Below are 22,137 nucleotides of genomic sequence, written 5' to 3'. Positions count from 1 at the left end.
TATAAGGATAAGGCTTACAAGGCCTGGATTAGAAGTTATAACCTCCTCTTTTTTAGTCACAAAGTGATTTCCTGGTCCAGCTCAAGTTGAGCTCGAGCCTAGAACTTACAAGCGTGCAATGATCTCATTAGAGCAAAGCAATGCTATCATTACTGTGCTATAAGTGATTCTACCCATCCAGCTCTAGTCGAACTCGAGCCTAGGATCAAGGGTAGGCATGCATTGATCTTATTAAAGCAAGGCAATACTATCAGTACTTTACTATAAGTGATTCCACTCATCCAGCTGTAGTCTAACTAGAGCCTAGGATCAAGGGTAGGTATGCAATGATCTCATTAGAGTAAGGCAATGCTATCAGTACTTTGCTATAAGTGATTCCACCCATCCAGCTGTAGTCTGACTCGAGCCTAGGATCAAGGGTAGGCATGCAATGATCTCATTAGAGCAAGGCAATGCTATTCAGTACTTTGCTATAAGTGATTCCACCCATCCAGCTGTAGTCTAACTCGAGCCTAGGATCAAGGGTAGTCAACTACTGTAGTCATGCATTGATCTCATTAGAGCAAAGCAATGCTATCAGTACTTTACTATAAAAGATTCCACCCATCCAGTGCTAGTCGAACTCGAGCCTAGGATCAAGAGTAGGCATGCAATGATCTCGTTAGAGCAAAGCAATGCTATCGGTACTTTGCTATAAGTGATTCCACCCATCCAGCGCTAGTCGAACTCGAGCCTAGGATCAAGAGTAGGCATGCATTGATCTCATTAGAGCAAAGCAATGCTATCGGTACTTTGCTATAAGTGATTCCACCCATCCAGCTGTAGTCTAACTCGAGCCTAGGATCAAGGGTAGTCAACTAGTCATGCATTGATCTCATTAGAGCAAAGCAATGCTATCAGTACTTTACTATAAAAGATTCCACCCATCCAGTGCTAGTCGAACTCGAGCCTAGGATCAAGAGTAGGCATGCAATGATCTCATTAGAGCAAAGCAATGCTATCGGTACTTTACTATAAGTGATTCCACCCATCCAGCTGTAGTCTGACTCGAGCCTAGGATCAAGGGTAGGCATGCAATGATCTCATTAGAGCAAGGCAATGCTATCGGTACTTTGCTATAAGTGATTCCACCCATCCAGCTGTAGTCGAACTCGAGCCTAGGATCAAGTGTAGGCATGCATTGATCTCATTAGAGCAAAGCAATGCTATCGGTACTTTGCTATAAGTGATTCCACCCATCCAGCTGTAGTCTAACTTGAGCCTAGGATCAAGGGTAGGCATGCAATGATATCATCAGCCCTTGAGGGTCTTTCCTCGCCATGCTTTCTTCGTAACTATCCATACCTCCCTCCATGTCAGGGTTGCAGATGCAACGATCTAATGCATTCCTTACAGCTAATAAAGTCTCTATCCGTTAAGCATTCTCCTGTTCGCTTAATTTCTACTCGATTTACTGTAAATATCATTTTACTCTAGTGCAGAATTCTCTTCAAGGCAGGCCCATATAATTTGTCACCGATGATGGGATAATGGCATACTATACCTTTACCTCGATACGACTGTTTCGGATAGTATACAGCAGTGCCTAATGGACGTGAAATGCATTGTTGATGCCTTTCTAGTATAGACTATATACATACTCAAGTATCGCCCAATAACTCATACTGTACTCTACAATATTTATATCATCCTTTTCGTGGTCATAGTGATCCATAACGATCAAGGTCGCTAGCGCTGGATGATTTCATTGCCGTCGAGCTAAGGGAAAATTCAGCAAATCCAGTAGAAAGCAAATCGATTATTCACTTATTACGAGCATTTCAGCACTGCTTTACGACTATAAATATGAATCAAGTTCTGAATTTTAATGTGGGATTACTTGGCCATGTGGATAGTGGAAAAACTTCACTAGGTAACCATCGATTGTAATTAAACCATGCTACGATCTCATAACATACATGTCGGGCATTGATTGGAGATGCTGCTTGGCTAGCTCATCATTCTCCCCACATATACGGGAGTGAAATGATCTGATAGAATAGGCTAGATTGTATTAGAATGACTTCTCTTTAGGCTATGTTATGATTTAGTTTTGCTCTCTACTTATGTATAGCTTATGGCTATGTAGTGATCATATTTTCAAGCCAATTTTTAGGCAATACTAGCCGTACGAGCAAGCATTGAGGTTGATTGGCCATTAGTTATCGCAATATTGGCTAAGTCCACTTTTCTCCTCATTTATAATAGTAGTAAAAGGTATTACGGCGTAGAATACATTGGAACTACTTTCCCTCGTCTTCCTTGGATAATAGTGCTAGTGTATATGTATAGCCTGTGCTTACCCAATTGCAGCGTTGAAAGGCAATTTTTAATGCTTGCTTGCAGTGCTTGTTGCTAGGCTACTTTGCTACTTGCTATTGCAATATTGACTAAGCTTAGCATTGATAGGCTATATCCCACTTGTACTCGTTAATAAACCCAGCCTTCTTCTTATTTATAGTAGCGTAAAAAATGCTGCTAGAATAGTATAAAATACGTTAAAACTACTTTTCTCATGCTACATCATCGATCATTTGACAACATATTTATAGCGGATGCAACGTCTAAGACTAATCCTTACCTGACTACATACGATCTACTATTAGTTTGCCCAACTTTCTCCTTATTATTGGTCAAAACTGTTCATAAATTGATCTAGAAATACGCTGGGACTACTTTCCGTATACAATTGTTTGTATTACTATATTATACCATGCTAATTGACTTTGGTAGCGTTTACCGAAGTAATGTCTTAACCTAATTCTCTCTCATGACTTACTCCTACGCGTTGATGGTGATATACTACTTGCTATTGGTTAGCCCACCTTCTGCCAATAAAAATATTTCGTATACTGCCCTTAAATACATTAAAATCACTTTTCTTAAACTAATTTTACTGTATCTAACAGCATGCTAGTTCATTACCTTATAACGTTGTTCTATTAATTATAACTTTATCGATATCTTGATGGTAGCTAAAGCTCTGAGTACAACAGCTTCTACCGCATCTTTCGATAAAAATCCACAAAGTCAAGAGCGTGGAATTACCTTAGATTTAGGTAAGTATTGAAATTTTGAAGATACCTTTTCCTGAAAACTAGCTCGTTCTTATCCATTTAAATGGTGACGTTTTACGAAATAGTTGCTTTAAAGTAGCAATCTTATTAGGCTGAAAATTGCCCTTGCACTAACCCTATAATTGACCATCTCTTTGTACTTATGTTATTCTAGGATTTTCTTCTTTCGCTGTTCCGATTCCTAAACATTTGGAAGGTATACGTGGTCGTAAAGTTCAATTTTCATTATACAGTACAGTTGCAACTATTGGTTACAATTGATAACTATAGACAGTAGTAAGATCTGGATAAACGACTAGCGTAAAATTTTGAAAGCATGGTTATAACTATATAAAGTCAAGTAGTCGCTTTACGATCGTTTCAAATAACATTGTCTGAACACATGGACTGAGAAGGTGTTCGTGATGTTATAATAGCTAATGCTTACCATTTCAATTTCAGGAAAAGGTTATGAAACACTTCAATTCACATTAGTCGACTGCCCAGGACATGCATCTCTTATTAAAACTGTTATTGGAGGTAAGCTAATTTAAAGATTTCGATTTCAGTAATGTTTTGTCATTCATACAATACATGTTACTGTTTCGTTTATGCTAAGTCTAGGTCATTAGTTGACATAACTTATTATATATAGTACTGCTGTCTGATAATTGCTGCGCGTTATTTACCAGTAAACTAATTGTATACATACATTTAGATAACCCTTGTATTACATAATAAAATAATTGTATACATATGTATTAGCACTAAATGGCATTAATAGCTCACAATTTTACTGGTACTAATTATTTGTAAAGACTACAGTTGTAAATAAATGTATCTGATCTTGTGTATATGTCCCAGCTAGTTGACTACTCGAATAGGCAGACTAGAAAATACACTGCATTAGAATCCATTGATGGATAGATTAAGTAGAGAAGTACAATATTATATAAGTGATCAAATGCTAGGTAATACGACATTAGAATACCAATTGCTATTGAAAAATTTATCCCTATCAACGTGCATTTATACGCGTATGAAAGAGCTAAACTTACGGTATACATGCAAATAATTATAATAGAAGGAGAAGACGCTTTGACGGATTTATGATAAATTTAATTAAATAAGAATATTTTTATTATTGTAGTTATTCTACAATGAGATTTCAAAAACTACACGATCTTATGATAACACCATAGGTGTAATGATAGGGTTTAGAACTTAAAACTTTCGAGATTACGTGTATTCCAGATAAACTGAATTTTTAATTTTATCTTAGGAGCCCAAATTATCGATTTAATGATCTTGGTCATAGATATTACTAAAGGAATCCAGACACAGACAGCGGAGGTTTGCTAGTTAAAAATATGCACTGAAAGATACCTTTCTTTCTTCGCAAAATTAGATTATAACACTTTTGGTATGTTGATACAATAATTCTTCTTTTAAACTAGTGTTTAATTATTGGTGAAATTACTTGCGATAAAATGCTAATCGTTTTAAATAAAATCGACTTATTGAAACCTGAGAGTAAGCTGCAGCAAATCGAAAAGGTAAAAGTAATTCACCATAGCGATAGTTGACTTTAAAAATATCTTAAGAAATCATGTCAATTTAAAATGATATCGTTGGAACTAGATGTCAAAGAGACTGCGTAAAACACTACAAAATACCAAATTTGCTGAGGCCCCTATGGTTAGCGTCGCTGCAGTACCTGGTGGAGCTGAGGTAATTAAATCTTTGATAAAACTGACTACAATAGTATGTCATCATGTTATTTAGAGATACCACATTTTCCAAATACTGCAGGTTGGTCAGAATCAGAGTGAAGGCATCCAAACATTAATTGATGTAAGTTAGCGTAGCTACTATAATTTTTGATTAACTTACGTTGCTATATAACTGATAGTATCTTCTAGATTGAATATTGATGTATTATTCAACTAACGTTATCAACTTATTCAATAGTTTTTGATGAATCTTACTTATATCCCAACCCGCTCTGAAGATGGAGATTTTATATTTGCTGTCGATCATTGCTTCTCGATTCGAGGCCAAGGAACTGTCATGACCGGAACTGTCCTGTCTGGAAGTATCGGAATAAATGATGTAAGTTTTATATAAATCGATATTTCTTTGTTGATCCTAGACCTATTTATACACAATTTTTGAATTATGCACCTTTTCAACGTGTTTCTTTACTTAAGACTATTGAAATTCCGGAACTAAAAATCCAAAAGAAAGTTAAATCTATGCAAATTTTTAAGAAAGCGGTTTCAAAAGCTAAACAGGTTTAATTTATTCTATTTCTCTAAACATACTTATGAAATTATTATAGAATTGATTTGCATTTATTAACCTAACTAGGGTGATAGAGTTGGAATATGTGTGACTCAGTTTGATCCTAAACAGCTAGAGAGAGGATTGCTTTGTACACCAAAATCCATAGTAGCAATTAATGGTAAGGCTTTTAATTATTTATTTAGATTCTGTTACGAAATTTATCTCACGTTTTATGAAACTTAAATGATGACCAAATATTTAAATTGGCTTAAATTAAAAGATTTAGATTATATTTGTAAAATTGGATAATATAACTGTGTTTAAATTTATACTTACGAGTGATCTTCTCCTGTTAGCTTGCGTTGTGGCTTTGCAACGGATAAAATATTTTAAAAGTTCTTGTGAATCGAAATCAAAGATACATGGTAAGTAAGCAGTGACAAAGAAATACGATTATAATATATTAATTAATATATATACCCGACATATCCTGTACACGTTGAACAAAGAGTATTTAGTGTATTAATATTTAATCCTTATTATATTGCTTAACCAATAATTAAGATCCTACTATAGAATCATACTATGTACTGAAGCGTTTTGCCTATACATGCAATTGTGAAAATGACGTAAATTCTATTTTTTATATATTTTATATTGTGATTACGACTTTAAAAAAATTATAGGATTTACTATCTCAGATTCTACGATTACTGCGGAAGTGATAATTCATAACCAACGATATAGTGATTTATTACGGCATATACACACGCAGTTAAGCCTATTGCTTTGTCACTTCCAAGACACGTACGTGTATGATGCGCTCATTATCACTTAGATAATTTTTTCATCTTGACCTTTTTCTACGCTTTAAACGATTTAATGACATTCCATAATGTATACTGTTTCAAGTAAATGCAAGTTTTACGGTATTGAGTTCAAATGTGCCATTACAATGTTATAATCTTGTTTCAGTTACTGCTGGTCATCATACCATTTTAGGACGAGCAACATTTTTTTCATTACCGAAATCCTCTAGTGCTGAAACTGCTTTAGGTAAATCATTCAGCTTGACATTCTAAATAAACTTATTCACTTAGGCGATAGTAGAAATATAGGATTATTCTTGTAGCTTGTACTAAAGTCTTAAATATTACCTTTATACAGACAGGATAAATTTCGACTTCGATCGAGAGTATCTATATGAAAGTGATCTACCAAGTAACGACTCCAGTGATACTCCAGCAAAAAATTATTTTGCGCTAATTGAATTTGAAAAGGCAGTTTCTTATCCCCATAATACCATTATCATTGGCTCTAGATTGGATACTGATATTCATATCCATTGAAAATATATGTGTAACTAAGCTAACATAGTTATACCCTTAGAATCTAGATTAATAATTCTTGAAGGTTTCTTTCCTTAATTTGAGATACATGCTAAAACTTGTCGATTAGCATTTCATGGCCATTCCGTATACGGAATTACCGAGAAGGTAGCGAGGATTTTAGGATAATATAAAATGCAATGATTTTACTTGGGCAATGCCGTTAGTTGCATTTTATCAAATGCAAATGGTGATTGATTACTATTCTAAGCAATTAAGTTAATAAACACCCTAACAATAATTGTCACTTTTACGACACCAATTAAAGGACTATGAAGAAACCGTGCTGCCTCGCTTGAAGATTTACAAGAATAAAACTAGAGAAGGTGTTGTTGAGCGAGTAAGTCACATAACATGAGGATAAATTCCATCTTGCGATATTTAAATATTGGAATCGTAACTTACATTTCAAAAGTCTTCATTCTTTGGCAAACATTGTAACACAATATCATAATATATATACCAATTTGATATCCTTTACATATGCTTAGGTAATGGATGAATACACAGTAATTGCCAAATCAATATTTAAAAAGGAAACCAACATACAATTATTTTCCAATTTAAAAGTTACCTTATCAACGGGTAAGAACTTGTTATATATTATAGCAATTAACAACGAAATTATAAACAATGTTGACGCACAGAATGATTTGTACTACAGGTGAAACTGGATTTATAGAAGGATCATTTGGTCAGAGTGGAAAAGTAAAATTGAGATTTCCTGGTAATTACTACGATATTTTAGTATTCTATCGTAAAAAAAATTTGTTCGCTTAAACTCTCAGCCGCCAAATAAAATATCTAATTTCAATTGTTGTATAATTATAATAGATGGTCTAACACAGGAATTACTAAATTCTATTGAATTAAAGAAAGCTAAATCCAAATGTAAGATTTTTATGTTATACAGCATTTTTTACGTGAATCTTAACTTAATTAAAATTTATGATTACAGCTAAAGAAGGGGCAGATACGAAAATTAAATCTGTGCTAGTCCAGTTGAAATTTAAACGATATATATATGATAAAAAAAAGAAAATGATTCAAAATTAATCCTTATACAATAATATCTGATCAATATGCAAGATTTTATAACCAAAAATATATGAATACAACTCTCATTTCTCAAACGGTAATTATATTTTTTATCAGTGGCCAGCACCAGCACACTGTTATTGTGAATTGATATGAAATCCAGGAAACCTTGGCGATTTTTTGCTAAATTAGGCAGTGTAGATATTAAATTCAATTTATAATCATAACTCAGAAACTCAATCGTTGCATGAAGCTTTCCTATAGTATGCACACTATTGCCATACGCTTACCCCACCTTGTGTGTTATTGTAGTCATAATGATGGATGGTTTATTACGTAATAATATTTATGTACAATATTATAATCTTAAGAATGGAGATGCTAATAAACGAAAGATTTTCATACACCGTGGAACGATAGTAAATCTTACTATCCTGCCAAACAATGAGTATTTATAGAAAAGGATACAGTCATAATAGCTTCTAAATTTTAATATTCATGACGATAATAACACTCAAAAATGCGAGCAGTATTATATTGATAGTTGTTTTAAAATTTATTTGATATCATATTGTTGTAAACAGTTACATTTTGTACTGCCAGTCCTCTAACTTAATCGAGGTAAATATTTTATAATGAATACCATAGTTGAAAGGTATGTAAAAGTTAGACAAAACAATTACTACAGTACAAAGACTGTAATTATTTCGGAAGCTAACGTAGTTGATTAAAACTACAAGTATTAACAGTAACGTGCTAAAGGTCTCTCTTATTAAAACGATATCACGAAATCGAATATATATTTAAAAGGTGTTTTACTAGTTTTCATTAAACATACTATTTTGAATATACAATTGTAAACGTGATCCCAATTAGAATTATCACAGTCGTAATTTTTAAAATGAAAACTATTATTGCAGTGGCCGATATTGGATCAGGTAGTAGAATGAGGACCACCAGCTGTAATAAATTACTAATAGATTACCAACGTATAATCTTTAATTATGGTTAAAAAGTGATTATCACGTAACTTAACAGAACTTATTCACAACTTTGAACATAATAGATTACCAACGTATAATCTTTAATTATGGTTAAAAAGTGATTATCACGTAACTTAACAGAACGTATTCACAACTTTGAACAGAGCACGAACACGTCTTATTGTAAGTAAAGTCGATAAACTAATAAAATTTAAAACAAATACAAAATTCTGTTTTGCATAACTGTTGTGAAAATAGCCAAAGATTACATTATCGAAAGTAATCATAAATCTTTACATATTTAAATCGTATTACCACAAGGACAGATCGATTATTTGAGATCGAAAAAATACTGCCAAAGTTTATACCTAGATTGAGTTCATTTATACAAGCTGGAAAGTCTTACTGCATCGCGTAGCAAGTTCTCTTTGAGAGAGCGTAAAATTTCTATGTAATTGCCATTATTTATTAACGCACTACTAGCTAACCATTCTTCCGGTTTCAAGCGCAATGATGAATTCCTAGGTTGAGATGGAGGAAAATTTTGTTCTTTTTCTAGAGCATCCAGATATCTTTCGGACAAATTAAATAGATCAGACACAGTTTAAAATATACATTCGATAGATATAATACCGTAGATATAGAAACCTGTTGTAGGCGTTTGAGTGTAATAACTTTCGTGCACTTTTAGGAGGGCTAACAAAAACATCTTGAATAGCTAACTGTTGTGATTTCTAAATAGTAAAGTTATGAGCGTATTAAATCAAAACTATTTCAAAACTAGATAGAATCAGATTGAAATTAAAAGATAGCGTTAAGCCAACCGGTTGATTATTTTGTTGTTCACTTGTTGGTGGAGGTACTAGATGAGTTATAAATACGGGGTGTAGTTCATACGTTAGATGATAGACGATTCAAATTTAACCAATACAGTTGCAATATATTAAGATGCACAATTAATTGATGGTTACCTGGAACGTAATTCTGTGGGGGCTGAACAGGTACCATTTGGGGAGGATTAGGTGGGATATTTGGTGTAAGACTTGGTACAGCGTGCGGTACAACATAAGTGCCCCTCGGATTGTTGGGCACAACCGTTGAAGTAGGAGGAATCCAAGAGTTTGAGACCGGATTAGGAACTGCATTTGCAAAAATATTTCGAGGAGGATGGAAAGCTTTCGGCATAACATCTACAGGCATTGGATTGGCTGTGAAAGATAACGGATTACAGCGTGTTTAGCTGGTAACTAACTGAGTCAATATCAACAACAGATAAATATTACCTTGGGGTGTATTACTATATACAGGCGCACTAGGAGGAACGATAGTATGAACATAGGGAGAATTACTCGGATGGATCGGAGTATCACCATTAATTTGTTCAGATTGAGTAGAATTGACAGCAGTTGAATTTCTAAACATTGCGGGGCATAAAATAAAATCAGTAGTAAGATAATGGTAGATTACATACATTTAAAATTGTAAGTACATTACCGTGAGGGCGTTTGAGTATGAGGACCATCTTCTAATGAACTTCTTTCTTGCGCATCATCATCACTAGGCTATATGCATATAATAAAGCGTGTCATCGAATACAGACCACTTACTAGAGAGGAATCAAACTTGTGATCATATAGAACATAGTCGATATTTTAATACTACGTATTTATACATGATTTACTGCATATATGTACTACCTCTGAATCTGCGTTGGTTTCTTCACTTTGCTGTATATCAGATCGATGAAGTTTCTTTAAAGGTGCCTACATCAATAGTAAATGCCAAAAATGATGCTTACTATATTTTAAATTGTCTAAGGTATCTTTATGTATAGCAGTTCTATAAAAATGCGACGGAACCATCGATATACTAATAAAACTCATCAAATAATCCTATACATCTATGCGAACAACTGACATATTGTAGCACTCGTAATTCCAAGAAAGCTTACCTTGCTTGGTTCTATTTCCGATGGGAAGTAATAAATTTCATCTGCATTACATTCGCTAGATAAAGTATGTTTCTAACAAGAGAAGTACACAAGAAATTAATTCTTGATAATTTACAAATCTGCAAGAACGATAGCCACATTTGTTATTCTCATTAAAGATAGACGTATTGCAATTAGTAAATAAAATAGTTTCGAGTAATCATAAATCATCAGGGAATCAGTTTTCTTAAATTTTAAATTCTAAGTCTAATTATCTCTGTTTTATTATATATAAAATATACGTTTTTAATAATCAAAGCAAATTACTTTCAATCCTCTCAGTTTTCGGATTTGATGATCTCTTTCGTTATATTTTGACTCACATATATAAACATCTACCTCAGGGATATCAACAATACGGCCTAAAAGAAAAGGAGTTTAGTGATAACTTATTTTTCATCCTACCATATTTTGATAGGGTCATAAAATAATATCATCAATAGAAACTTACAGGAACAGTAATCTTTTACGGAAAAAACAGAACACCTGCCGATTATACTTAGGATAGGATTAGTATCTTCGATATTCGATAAGAATACTTCTTTTAAATAAAACTCTTGATTTGATGATTGCTTAATCTCCAATGGCCTCACGAACCATGGACCGTGAAAATACGTAAGATCGGTTCTGTAGACAATATACGCATTTTAAAAATTAAGATTGTCAAGCTTGCTAAAAAATTAAATGATGCCAAAAGTGAACTCTTTACTTGCTATCGTTCCAAATCTTATCAATTCTTGCAATATAAGGCCATGATTCCTCAGATCTAACGTAAACATAATCTCCTGCATCCAGTGGATTATAATTATTAATAAGAGTTAGATATCATATTGTAAAAGTTAATTCAAACATTAAGGAAATTTAATTATGAACGTTAACGAAGTAGTTCATACGAAGCTAACCTAATTTAAAAGTTCCAGTTTCTGATTTATGTTGTTCGTAAAACGTTTTGCCCTCCTCTTTTATACTAGGCAAGAGAACGTTCTATTGATAATGTAAAAATACAACCCTTATCATTCAGATAGATATTGACAGCCTATGTATAATAAAGACACTAAAAAATAAGAAAAGTCTTAATATACTTCAGTAGCATCTGATGAACCAGTTGTCGTATCGCTGTTGCTTTGATTTACATTGGCGAAAACGGAAGAAAATCTATCTAACTGCAGAATTTCATCGCGGAGTTCATATTCAGCTTCAAATTGAGATGAATCCCAAACCTTGTTTGAGAGAAAAAGGTATTTACATATCTTATATTATCTCCATAATAACAAAGATGTCTTTAGATTGTAGCTAACTTTAATTTTCTTAAATGACTTCGAACGGACGTAGTACCGAGATTCACATACGTAGATATCATCTTCTGGAAAATTCTGTCAAAAATTCAAGCCAAAAATTATTTACTGTATACGCTATTGATAGTGAAAATTTGAATTATCGTCAAAAAATGATTGTTCGATAATCTATGGAATAACCGAAATTTATGTTACCTTAGCTCTACTTCTTATGAAGTCTTTAACATACATAACATGGCATTTACCCATTATACTGGAAGCTTTTACACTGTGATTAATATCACTCCTAAAAACTTCCTATATCAAAAATTCAACGGATTATTAGCTTAATATTATTAACAGTCTTCAGTCGTAATCGTCTACAAGAACCCATTTACGAGCATAATTAACAAGCATACATTTTTGTAGAATTTAGTTGATATACTATGAAAAGTTTCAGCTGGACGGTAGTACCAAGTCCCACTTATCCACTAACAGAAAAAATTTTTCATTAAATAATAACAAGCACTCTTCAAATTACACCACAAAAACTTCAACTACAGTGCGAAGTAGAATTAACATCTAAAGTTACTTAATTTGCTCTAAGATAACCTGGCTGTTGCTAGGGGATTTCCATAAATCCTCGATACACATAATATGTGGTTTCAAATTTTTCTCTCTAAAATTCCACGGGCAATAATTTTATTTTAATAAGAATAATATTTATCGTAAATCTTATTAGATAAAATCTGTCTCATTAACCTTGGGATGATATAAGCATATTCCCCTTTACGAAAAGTGATTCCACCTTTAACTATTTTATCTAGATATTGACGCTTACTTTCTTCAGATTTATCTTCCTACATCACAGTTATCAGTTTCGAAATTTTTTATGTTTAGCACTGCTGTATTAATAAAGTTGGTAATTGAGAATTGAGATTACCAGTTCGTTAGCATGGTTATTCGCTTCTTTATTTGCTGCTTTTTCCTCATTTAACTCGGTTTCCAACTTCATTAAAGTGTAATTTAAGGCCACTGATTGTAGGCGTTCATCACTAAGGCGATCGCGTTCTTGTATGAAAAGCTTTTGCAAATGCACTGCGTCCGCATAATGCTAGACAATTATACATCATTGATGAGTTACAAGAAAACCGTAAATTTCATTTAAAAGTCTTTATAAAATGATTCTGAACAAATCCTTTTTGTGAGTAAGTTGATACCTTGCCAAGTAATATACTTTAAAGTAGTATGCGCATACCTGCGAGTCTAAGCCAACATTCTTGCGAACGTCCACTATGATAGAGAACAGGTCTTTCTGAAGTTTATTTAGACTTCGATATTCCTTCTAAATACAGAAGGATCAAGGGCAAGTGAAAACTTCAATATTTTTATTTAGCAACGACTTTAGAAATGTGTCTGTTACATGTTTACCTTTCTGAGCATTTCCCATATTTCACTTAGATCTAACTTAGGAGCACTATTTACAGACGAAGTGAATCTAATTTATGGCAACGTTAACAAAAAAATTTGAAATAGTATTGTTGGTGTAAAGTCAACTTACTTCTTTTGGTCTTTACTCTTTCGACGACGACTGAATTCAACAATTGAGCGATAAGGACTATGTGATCCAATCTATTGATTGTACAGTCAAAACTCTAATTAAAAGTGGAATACGTTTTACTAAAATATTAATTCTCAGCCTATTCTTCTACCTTGGTTGTTACTAAAGAGCCGAATATCATCTGAAGAAGATCTTGCATAGCGATACTAACATTAGGAATAGTGCAATTCCCACGACCTATATAGGAGCAGTGATAAATATTATCTAATTAAGCATTAGTTTCGATCGACACCTTAATTAAAGTATCTATACCTTCAAGTTCTATTTGCTTTGCTACTACGAAGTCATGCAATTTTAAGGCATCCTATTAATATAAAATTCGGTAACGCAATATTAGCTAACTAATTTGTAGTCAATAAAATAAATTACGATATACCTTGTATATTTGTGATTCGGGGTCATTGTACTTGCAAGAATTTTCAAACACTAATAGCAAATCAGATACTGCATCTTCAATGGAGCCATACTTAAAATTAATTAATTAGAAAAGGACGCTTTAGTATTTTTATTTCATTACATAACATTTGATGACTGATACGACGTCTGTTTTTACACAAAATATTATTAAACTCCAGATATCCCCAATACTGTCAATTTAAAAGATTTTTACAGTATCTTGCACCCATATAAACAAAGATGAATATCGGTAAGATACCTCATCAGCGTCATTTTTAGCTTTAACCATTGCGATATCTATAGGTTTGGTGACTACATCATAATAATCCGGATATTCCTATTCAAAAAATGGTAAGTTTCACACCACCCCATAGAAAATGAATAATTTGAAAATAACTAACCGATCGCGAAGGTAATTCTAGGAAGGGTTCTGAGATATTTGCTCCACTTTCATCCTGCATACGACGAAAACCAATCATATACTAATCTGTAAGATATTTTTATTCTATAGCAATATTAACATACAGTATAGTCATCTATTGCATCTAGGATCACATTTATTCGTCCATTGGTTGAAGTATCATTAGGTAAAATCCTACATAAATTATACGCGTCAAGAGAAAAATCAGTATTACATAGAGTAAAAATATAATCTCATGTATCTAATTGCCATGTTACCTGCTATTCATTTTACCATGTCGTGCAGATTTGATTGGGGTATTGCTTCCACTTGATTCTACTTATGCATTTTTAGTATAATACACAACAAAAATTTTAACAGTATTAGCGAGGTTCAGTCATCAAGTAGTATGAAATATAATTATAAACGTTCGAATACTGTGACAGATGATGCCTACTTAATTTTAAATTGTTATGTTTGCTTAAGAGAAGCCTTTCAAGGTCTAATGCATCCTATAACAATAAATTGATCAATTAGCTACCAAATCGTCCAACGTATTAAACTTCGAATTTTAAGGCTATGGCTTACTTCATAAATTTGAGATCCTTCCTCATTAAAAGTTTTTGCGTTATCAAACATTAATTTGAAATCGTCTAGCAGACCTTCTTCACTATCATACTGTTAAAGGTGCAACAAATATCGGAATTAAAACCAAGAATCATCACCATAATAAAATAAGAAGTCAAACCTTGCACAATTTGATTCTTCTTTCGATTTGAGTTAAATCAATTGGTTTTTTTATGACGCTGTAGTACGATGGGTACGTCTAGGTTGTTGTATCAAAAAAGCAAATGAAATGTTAGTGCCTTGACCCTTACAGAATTCAAACATGTGAGAGCTGGCAGTCTAAATAAGCCAGACACGAGTATAAATATAGGGGTAATTTGACAAGTCTAAAAGTGAGTAGATGATGTATAAATAATCATAATAGTGTAACCTTTTTTGACGGTAATTTCCAAAAAATATCACAAAGAAGTCTACCGCTCTTATCCTATCAAAATTTAAATAAAAGCAAAGGATTATTAATTTTCAAGAAAAGGTTCGCAAATTAAAATAATGCAGTAGACAACGAAATAGGTCCACCTTTTTCGTAACTATGACTTTAAATAATTGCTTCAACAGTTTTTTCAAAGCCATTTTTTTAGTGCTGTCGTTGGTATCACTTTCTAAAAATAATAATTGTCTCTCCATATATTATTCGATTATGATACTATAATTACGTAAAATTTGATTTCATATTTAAGAAATTTATTAGTTGGACTATTTCATTATCTAAACCTGCAATACTTTCACCAGGATCGGTTATAGATGAAGTTGAATTATTGTCTTTTTTCGGACTTTGATGCATCTCTCCTAACTATCTCACGAAAGTGTTGATGACAGTCAGTCAGAAACAGTGATATAAATAGTTTCAAAGAATATTATAAATTACGCGATAAATAGACCTTTGACAAAGTTCGGTATTTCCCCTTGAGTATGGACCTTAATTTAGTCGCATCCTATAGATTGTTGCATTTACGGTAATTAAGTAACTCGTCCACTAACATGACAAATTAAAGTCTATCATGATAAAAAATTAACAAATTGCAAGTTTTGCAAAGATATCTACCTTATATACTTTGGAAGAAGATTCATTAACGAGTTGAGCATTTTGCAAAGTGAGATCTAAATCATCATACAACTTCTCCAGTTTATCATAATAGTTTGCCTGTAAGAATAACATTACGAAATAAACTTTAAAACAAATTCTTTATTTTTTAAACCTTACTAAGTAATTACTTACCAACTTTTTAACGTAAAGTAACTCTAATAGTTTCACTAACAATGCCTAACTACTTACAATAACAACCATCATTTTATTTAATTACTTACTCGTAGTCTTGATTGAATTTTGAATAAACTTAAGGGATTTTTCACCACTTCGTAATATGCTCGGTTTGCCCTATTGGTAAAGAAAAACTTGCTTTAAATGCTGTTGACTTGATGAGAATTTTCTCAATACAGCAATTAGATTTATTGAATGATAATTAGATTCTTAAACGAACTTTTTGGATGGCAACTTGGTGAGTTCATCTGACAAACTTTGATCATTAGAATTGATAAATTCTGTTACTGTATCGTATAATGTAAAGTATATGTTTACTTCTTCCTTTTTCTCGTCCTAAAGTTACAAAAAATTAATAAATATGACTGCAATGGCTAATACTATTAGCACGTTCTGTAGCATTACCTCGGACGCATTAGCAACCGATGAAGCTTCTTCACTAACACTGAAAAATATAATTTTAATTCAACATTAATGCTTCACGATATTTACAAATAAATTACTTCGAAATTAAGGATCACTATTTTAGAACCTAGTTAGTAATAATTTCGACACGACATTAATTTCAAACTCTTTGTCATTATTTACTTACGTAGTCGAAGCTCTACTTGAAATTGATTGCTCTCCACTGGCACTTTGAAGCTTGTTGCAAAACACATTTACGCTTTTCTTAATAATTGTAGCATCCTTGTAATAAATTTTTAGTACTCGATTAGTTATTGCTACGGCAACTTATCATGGTTAGATCATTATATACAATGCAAGATTATACAATATAAAATTTTGTTGCATAAATTAAATTTAAAAGCCATGAATACTGCAAGGAATGTATCATCATAAATGATAAGTAAAATTTGTTTAACATTATATACCAGAACAAGCTTTATTTTTAAATGGCTGTAATCAGTAACAGTACAGTCCGAACGGTTCAAAACGATCAACATTAAATCGATAAAACAAAACATTAACAAACCCTACTTATAATACTAACAAAGTACTATGCACACTAAGTAATGACGCCACTATAGCATTGCTGTTTTAGCCATAAGACAATTGCAACACGACATCCAAACTGTGTAATCTATATACAATGCTTGACTGGCACATTCACGATATTCCCTCTTAATCGCTTAAAATCTTACATTAAGAAACTACAATACCAATTACAAAACCCAAATATGTCTACATGTTATGGCCATCACAATACTAACTTGGTAGATAGACGAACCAGGTTGGTTGAATTTATGAGCATTTTTAATCATTAGAAGAAGATCGTCTCGCAATCCTAATAAGTCTCTATAGTGTCCTCCCTGATGAAAGCAAAACAATTATTCAGATGATGTTAATGAGTTCAAAATTTCATAATTACAATGACAATATCAATACTTGGCTTTTATGAGGATGGTACCTATATGATATTTAAGTATTTTATTTAAATCTAATCAAGTTGTAGATTCGTTACTAATCACTAGTATTACCTTAAGGCGTCGATCTATGATGGTAAGATCGATTGGCTCCTTTATAATAACATAGTAGTCAGGATATTCCTAGGAAGTTCGCAAGCGATACAGTGACCATTAAATAAAATATATAGTATAAGCATTACAAATTGATTAGCTTTTACGCGACATAATATAAATCAAACATCATCTAATAATAGACTTATACAGTTGTGAGCCGACTATTAAGTGAGTACTGTACACAGCAATACCGAATTATTTATCTCACAATCCCCTACCAGAGATATTGTATTTACACTTAGTGCAGCATTTGTTAATAAAGATTGGCTTATTAATAATATAATCACTCAATTTTAGTTATTTATATTATTACTGTCTTGTGCACTAATGTCGTTGTTATGATTCGCAGAATGCAACTTGAAACAAAGATTTTTATTAAATATTTCTCCTGCAATTAAGATCTGATACGGATATCAACGACTACCTACAGTATTCTAGGAGTGTACTGAGCTAAAGTGTAGTTCGATTACAAATTTAAAATGAAGCCGTACCAATAGCTATGCAAGTGCTGCATTATTGATATGGTCTTACCTCTTGTGAAGGCAGCTCGATAAACATCTCACAAATTAATCTACCGGTATCATCTTTTAGTTGTCGGACGTCATTTATAAGCTTTCTCATAGTACTTTTGCTATTACCAGAAACGGTCGCATTACCTTTATTGTTAAATTCTTCAATCTAGCATAGAAAGTGCAAGTAAAGCAATTATTGAGTATTGAAAATGAATACGTGAGCTACTGCATAAGCAATACTAAGTCTTTCAACACATTTATGGTACTGAAATCGAAGGCGTTTTTCTACTAGCTTTATAGCAAGATCATAGAAACTTATGGCTGCGTTATTTAGTTAATAAAAATTGCAGTATCTCTCTTTTAGTTATATCAATAATTCTCTCATCGTACAATCGTTATTTAAGAAATTGTTACAAATATGAAATAAAGATAGTGAAGAACCGCTGCTATAAATCGTAGTTTACGTAAATCTGTATCGCTGAAATTAACAAGGTCACCAGTGGAAAGGCTTCATTTTATATTATCATTATACTGCAGCGACTATATGATTAGTTCTTATATGATTCAATTGCTAATAAAACACTGGAGAAGATAACCACTTACGCAATACACTAATGAATTATTGCACACACTGGTGAATCAGTTTGACCACACAACGTTGATAACCAGCTTAAAAAATTTCAATAATGCGTGCATGATTTCGCTCTTTCTATACTGTACGTATTTTAATGAATTCTCTGTAAAAATAGTATCAGGTTACTACCTAATGTAAGCAATTTAACTAATTTATATCGTTTATTTTGTAGTAAAAAAGTAGATAAAATAACGATCGTAGTGGATGGTTAAAAAAGACAATATCAACAAAAACATAAATCTTATTTAAGTGATACAAAGCGAGCCAAGAAATTCTCAGCATGAAACAGTAAGGTAAGCTTAGTTAATAATGTCTGCATTCAGCAGCCTATATGCAAGGTAGGTCATTTAAATGATTGGCTAATTTGATAGATTACAAGATTATTCTAAAGTTTAAGAGCTAACCCTACTGCAAACATACACACATGACTATGTATGTACTGTTACTTTATCCCAAGGGCAGCATTAAATTAAGCAATTTAGGATGTACGTATATATCAATCATTTAAATTATTATCCTGCTGATTAAGTTGATATGTTCTGACTATTCCAAATTGTATCTAAGATGAAATTTTAGATACAATTTACAGTTAATAAGACTTGATTCATGAAAGAGATGATCATTTTCTGATGTGCAATTATTCCTCTTAAGAACAAATTTATTGAAGCGAGACTGCGACGCTAAGAAAAGATGTATTGAAAGGTATAAAAATTGTTACAGTCATTTTTAAACTATTACTTAACATTTAATTATTGATTCTTGAGAATTATGAAAAACAAATATGTATATTCAACTTTGAGTAATTTCTATTCATTTATCACTACCCAAATGACGATAAAGCGTCGATATTTCCCGATTTGTAATCATTTTTCTGCGAGCAAAAATGGTTGAAGCGACTTTTGAAACTTATTACTTAACAATATTAACATAGAATCATTAGCTCTTCTCTTTGAAACTAATGATCAACATATATTTTTCCTTAATGTCGTACAAATTTAGAACATCTATTCATTTATCGCTAGCCAAATGACGATAAAGCGCCGATATTTCGATTTGCAATTCTTGCTATTAGAGAAAAATTCACTGAAGCGAACTACGACGTCAACATGTTTTAAAGGGCATGAAAATTACTATAACCACCATTAAAGCTTACTATGTAAACACTCAGTTCTCTCATTGGAATTAAGATAGTAGTAAACACTTATTCTGCGTCGGTGTTGTGCATTTTACAACATCAATTCATTCATTGCTAGCCAAATGACAATAAAACGCTGAAATTTTTGATTTGCAATCATTGCTCATAGAGAAAAATTTACTGAAGCGAAACTAGAACGCCAACGTGTATCGAAAGGCATGAAAATTGCCGCAACCACTTTTAAAAGTTACTATTCAATGCTCAGTTATTGCTCCTTATTGGAATTAACAGTAAATCCTTATTTTGTGTCCATGTTATACAATTTACAACACCAATTCATTTATTACTAGCCAAATGATGACAAAAAATGCTAATATTTTTTCGATTGCTGTTGGAGCAAAATTCACTGAAGGGGAATGTGACGCTAAGATGTATTGAAAAGTATAGAAATTGCTACGACCACTTTTGAAACTTGATATTGAATACTTTCGTCATTACTCTTCCCTTCGAATTTTATGGTAAACCCATTGCATGTTAAAGTTACCCATCTTTTTCTTTGATTCTTAGCAAAAATACAGAGTATAAATCATTTCCGATTTACAATCATTGCTCTCTTGTGGCAAAATTCGCTAAAACTATGCCAAAGAAAAGTATACTGAAAGATATAAAAACTTCCTACAACTGGCATTGAAGTGGACAACTTAATACTGCCTCTTCTCATTGAGATATAGACCAAACGTGTCTTCCATGTCAAACGTAGTGCAGCTTAAATTACAAGCGTTGCACACTTGTTACTGACATAACTGACGACTTTAATTTCTCTTTGTAAATATTATGTCGCAATAATCAGCCAGTTGTCAATTCAAAATCGATGCATGGATCGAAAGTAATTTTTTCCTTTACAGTCATTTAACATATCTAATCTTAAACCAACATGGCCACTGAAAATGGCAAATACTTTACGATTTGCAATCATTGCTCTTATTAGAGCAAAATTCATTGAAGCGACGTACTCAAAGGAACCCAAAATTTCAACAAAGGGAAAGATAATACGAAGCCATTGCGTGAAGTGATAATGAATAAAGCCGAAGAAAAAAAAAATCACAACGATCTATCAAGCGCGCAAATGATTGCAATTTGCTTTACTGCACCACAAATAGATAGAAGTAGAAAACGTCGAAAAGAAAATTGGACTTTCAATTGATTGCGGTAAATCCCCATCGATTTTGTGTTAACAAAGTCATTATGGAGTAAATATTATTTGTACTATTTATCAAAAAGAAAAGTTTCAATGAAAAAATTTTTAAACATCACTGTTTGAAGATCATACAGTCAACCGGTGTCCAATGTCTGTGTCAAATCCACATACAGTATTGCAGAGTCAACGCTAGCCAAACAATAGAATTCTATACAACTGAAGACTATGATACAACATGAATGACTAATAAATACTGTAAGTAAGTGCATGACTCCTTTTACAGGTGATGATTTCTACGTAGTAATTGTAGATTAAATACAACTACCTTAAACAACTTCTTACGTATGATACCCATATAATATTGAAATGTAATACATCTTGACAATGTATACGATTACTAGTGTAAATCTTTAATTTAAAAGTTAAAATTGACCATTTGGAAATAACACAAGTCATTGGCTAGCTTTCAAATCAGTTCATGTTCGTTGTATCTTGAAGGCTTTGAACAGTTCAATCAAAATCTCGCTTACATAATTAGAATTAGTTTCAGTATGGGTCAATTTCCTTCTTTTCTGCTTAGCATCAACCTCTTCAGTGCTATTAGTTTGTTTTCTTTTACTGCTACTAGTTTCTTGTATGTCCATGGTTTCGATCGAAACAGCTCTTCCTGCCTGAAAAGGTCGTTAGCAATGCCAATTGGCGCTACCAATACACCGTCAATAGTTACCCAAATGCTCAAGTTACTTTAATCGATAATACAATGAAGCAGGTTGTATTTCAAT

At 32.5% G+C, this 22,137-nt stretch overlaps 2 protein-coding genes across 2 annotated transcripts; one reads left to right on the top strand and one right to left on the bottom strand.

Moving 5' to 3' along the window:
* Positions 1–1,845: 1,845 nt before the first annotated feature.
* Positions 1,846–7,825, top strand: TRIADDRAFT_49699 (uncharacterized protein; the record flags this gene model as incomplete). Its single annotated transcript, XM_002108745.1, has 20 exons — positions 1,846–1,912; positions 3,015–3,098; positions 3,271–3,312; positions 3,558–3,635; positions 4,378–4,448; positions 4,553–4,651; positions 4,737–4,826; positions 4,908–4,949; positions 5,067–5,207; positions 5,306–5,389; positions 5,466–5,559; positions 5,738–5,806; positions 6,357–6,437; positions 6,549–6,664; positions 6,815–6,877; positions 7,038–7,109; positions 7,261–7,354; positions 7,434–7,496; positions 7,604–7,660; positions 7,728–7,825. 20 exons carry the CDS (start codon positions 1,846–1,848, stop codon positions 7,823–7,825), a joined length of 1,605 nt encoding a protein of 534 aa, XP_002108781.1.
* Positions 7,826–8,901: 1,076 nt separating this feature from the next.
* On the bottom strand, positions 8,902–21,999 carry TRIADDRAFT_52108 (uncharacterized protein; the record flags this gene model as incomplete). The annotated part of the gene is made up of 38 exons (XM_002108004.1): positions 8,902–8,991; positions 9,197–9,362; positions 9,439–9,524; positions 9,615–9,652; positions 9,762–9,998; positions 10,074–10,204; positions 10,285–10,352; positions 10,488–10,553; positions 10,742–10,813; positions 11,048–11,142; positions 11,232–11,407; positions 11,490–11,565; positions 11,683–11,764; positions 11,863–12,000; positions 12,271–12,372; positions 12,667–12,733; positions 12,817–12,914; positions 12,998–13,168; positions 13,313–13,399; positions 13,486–13,552; positions 13,616–13,686; positions 13,767–13,852; positions 13,928–13,979; positions 14,052–14,141; positions 14,331–14,408; positions 14,473–14,526; positions 15,060–15,149; positions 15,220–15,297; positions 15,469–15,522; positions 16,141–16,239; positions 16,404–16,473; positions 16,577–16,692; positions 16,762–16,801; positions 16,949–17,043; positions 17,568–17,666; positions 17,835–17,903; positions 18,408–18,554; positions 21,886–21,999. The coding sequence occupies 38 exons, from the start codon at positions 21,997–21,999 to the stop codon at positions 8,902–8,904; spliced, it is 3,615 nt and encodes a 1,204-aa protein (XP_002108040.1).
* Between the last annotated feature and the right edge of the window lie 138 nt (positions 22,000–22,137).

The sequence above is a fragment of the Trichoplax adhaerens genome, genomic scaffold (genome assembly GCF_000150275.1).
Source record: "Trichoplax adhaerens TRIADscaffold_1 genomic scaffold, whole genome shotgun sequence".
Classification (NCBI taxonomy): domain Eukaryota; kingdom Metazoa; phylum Placozoa; class Uniplacotomia; order Trichoplacea; family Trichoplacidae; genus Trichoplax; species Trichoplax adhaerens.
The sequence above is the reverse complement of the archived record's forward strand: the minus strand, read 5'-3'. Positions and strand labels throughout refer to the sequence as shown.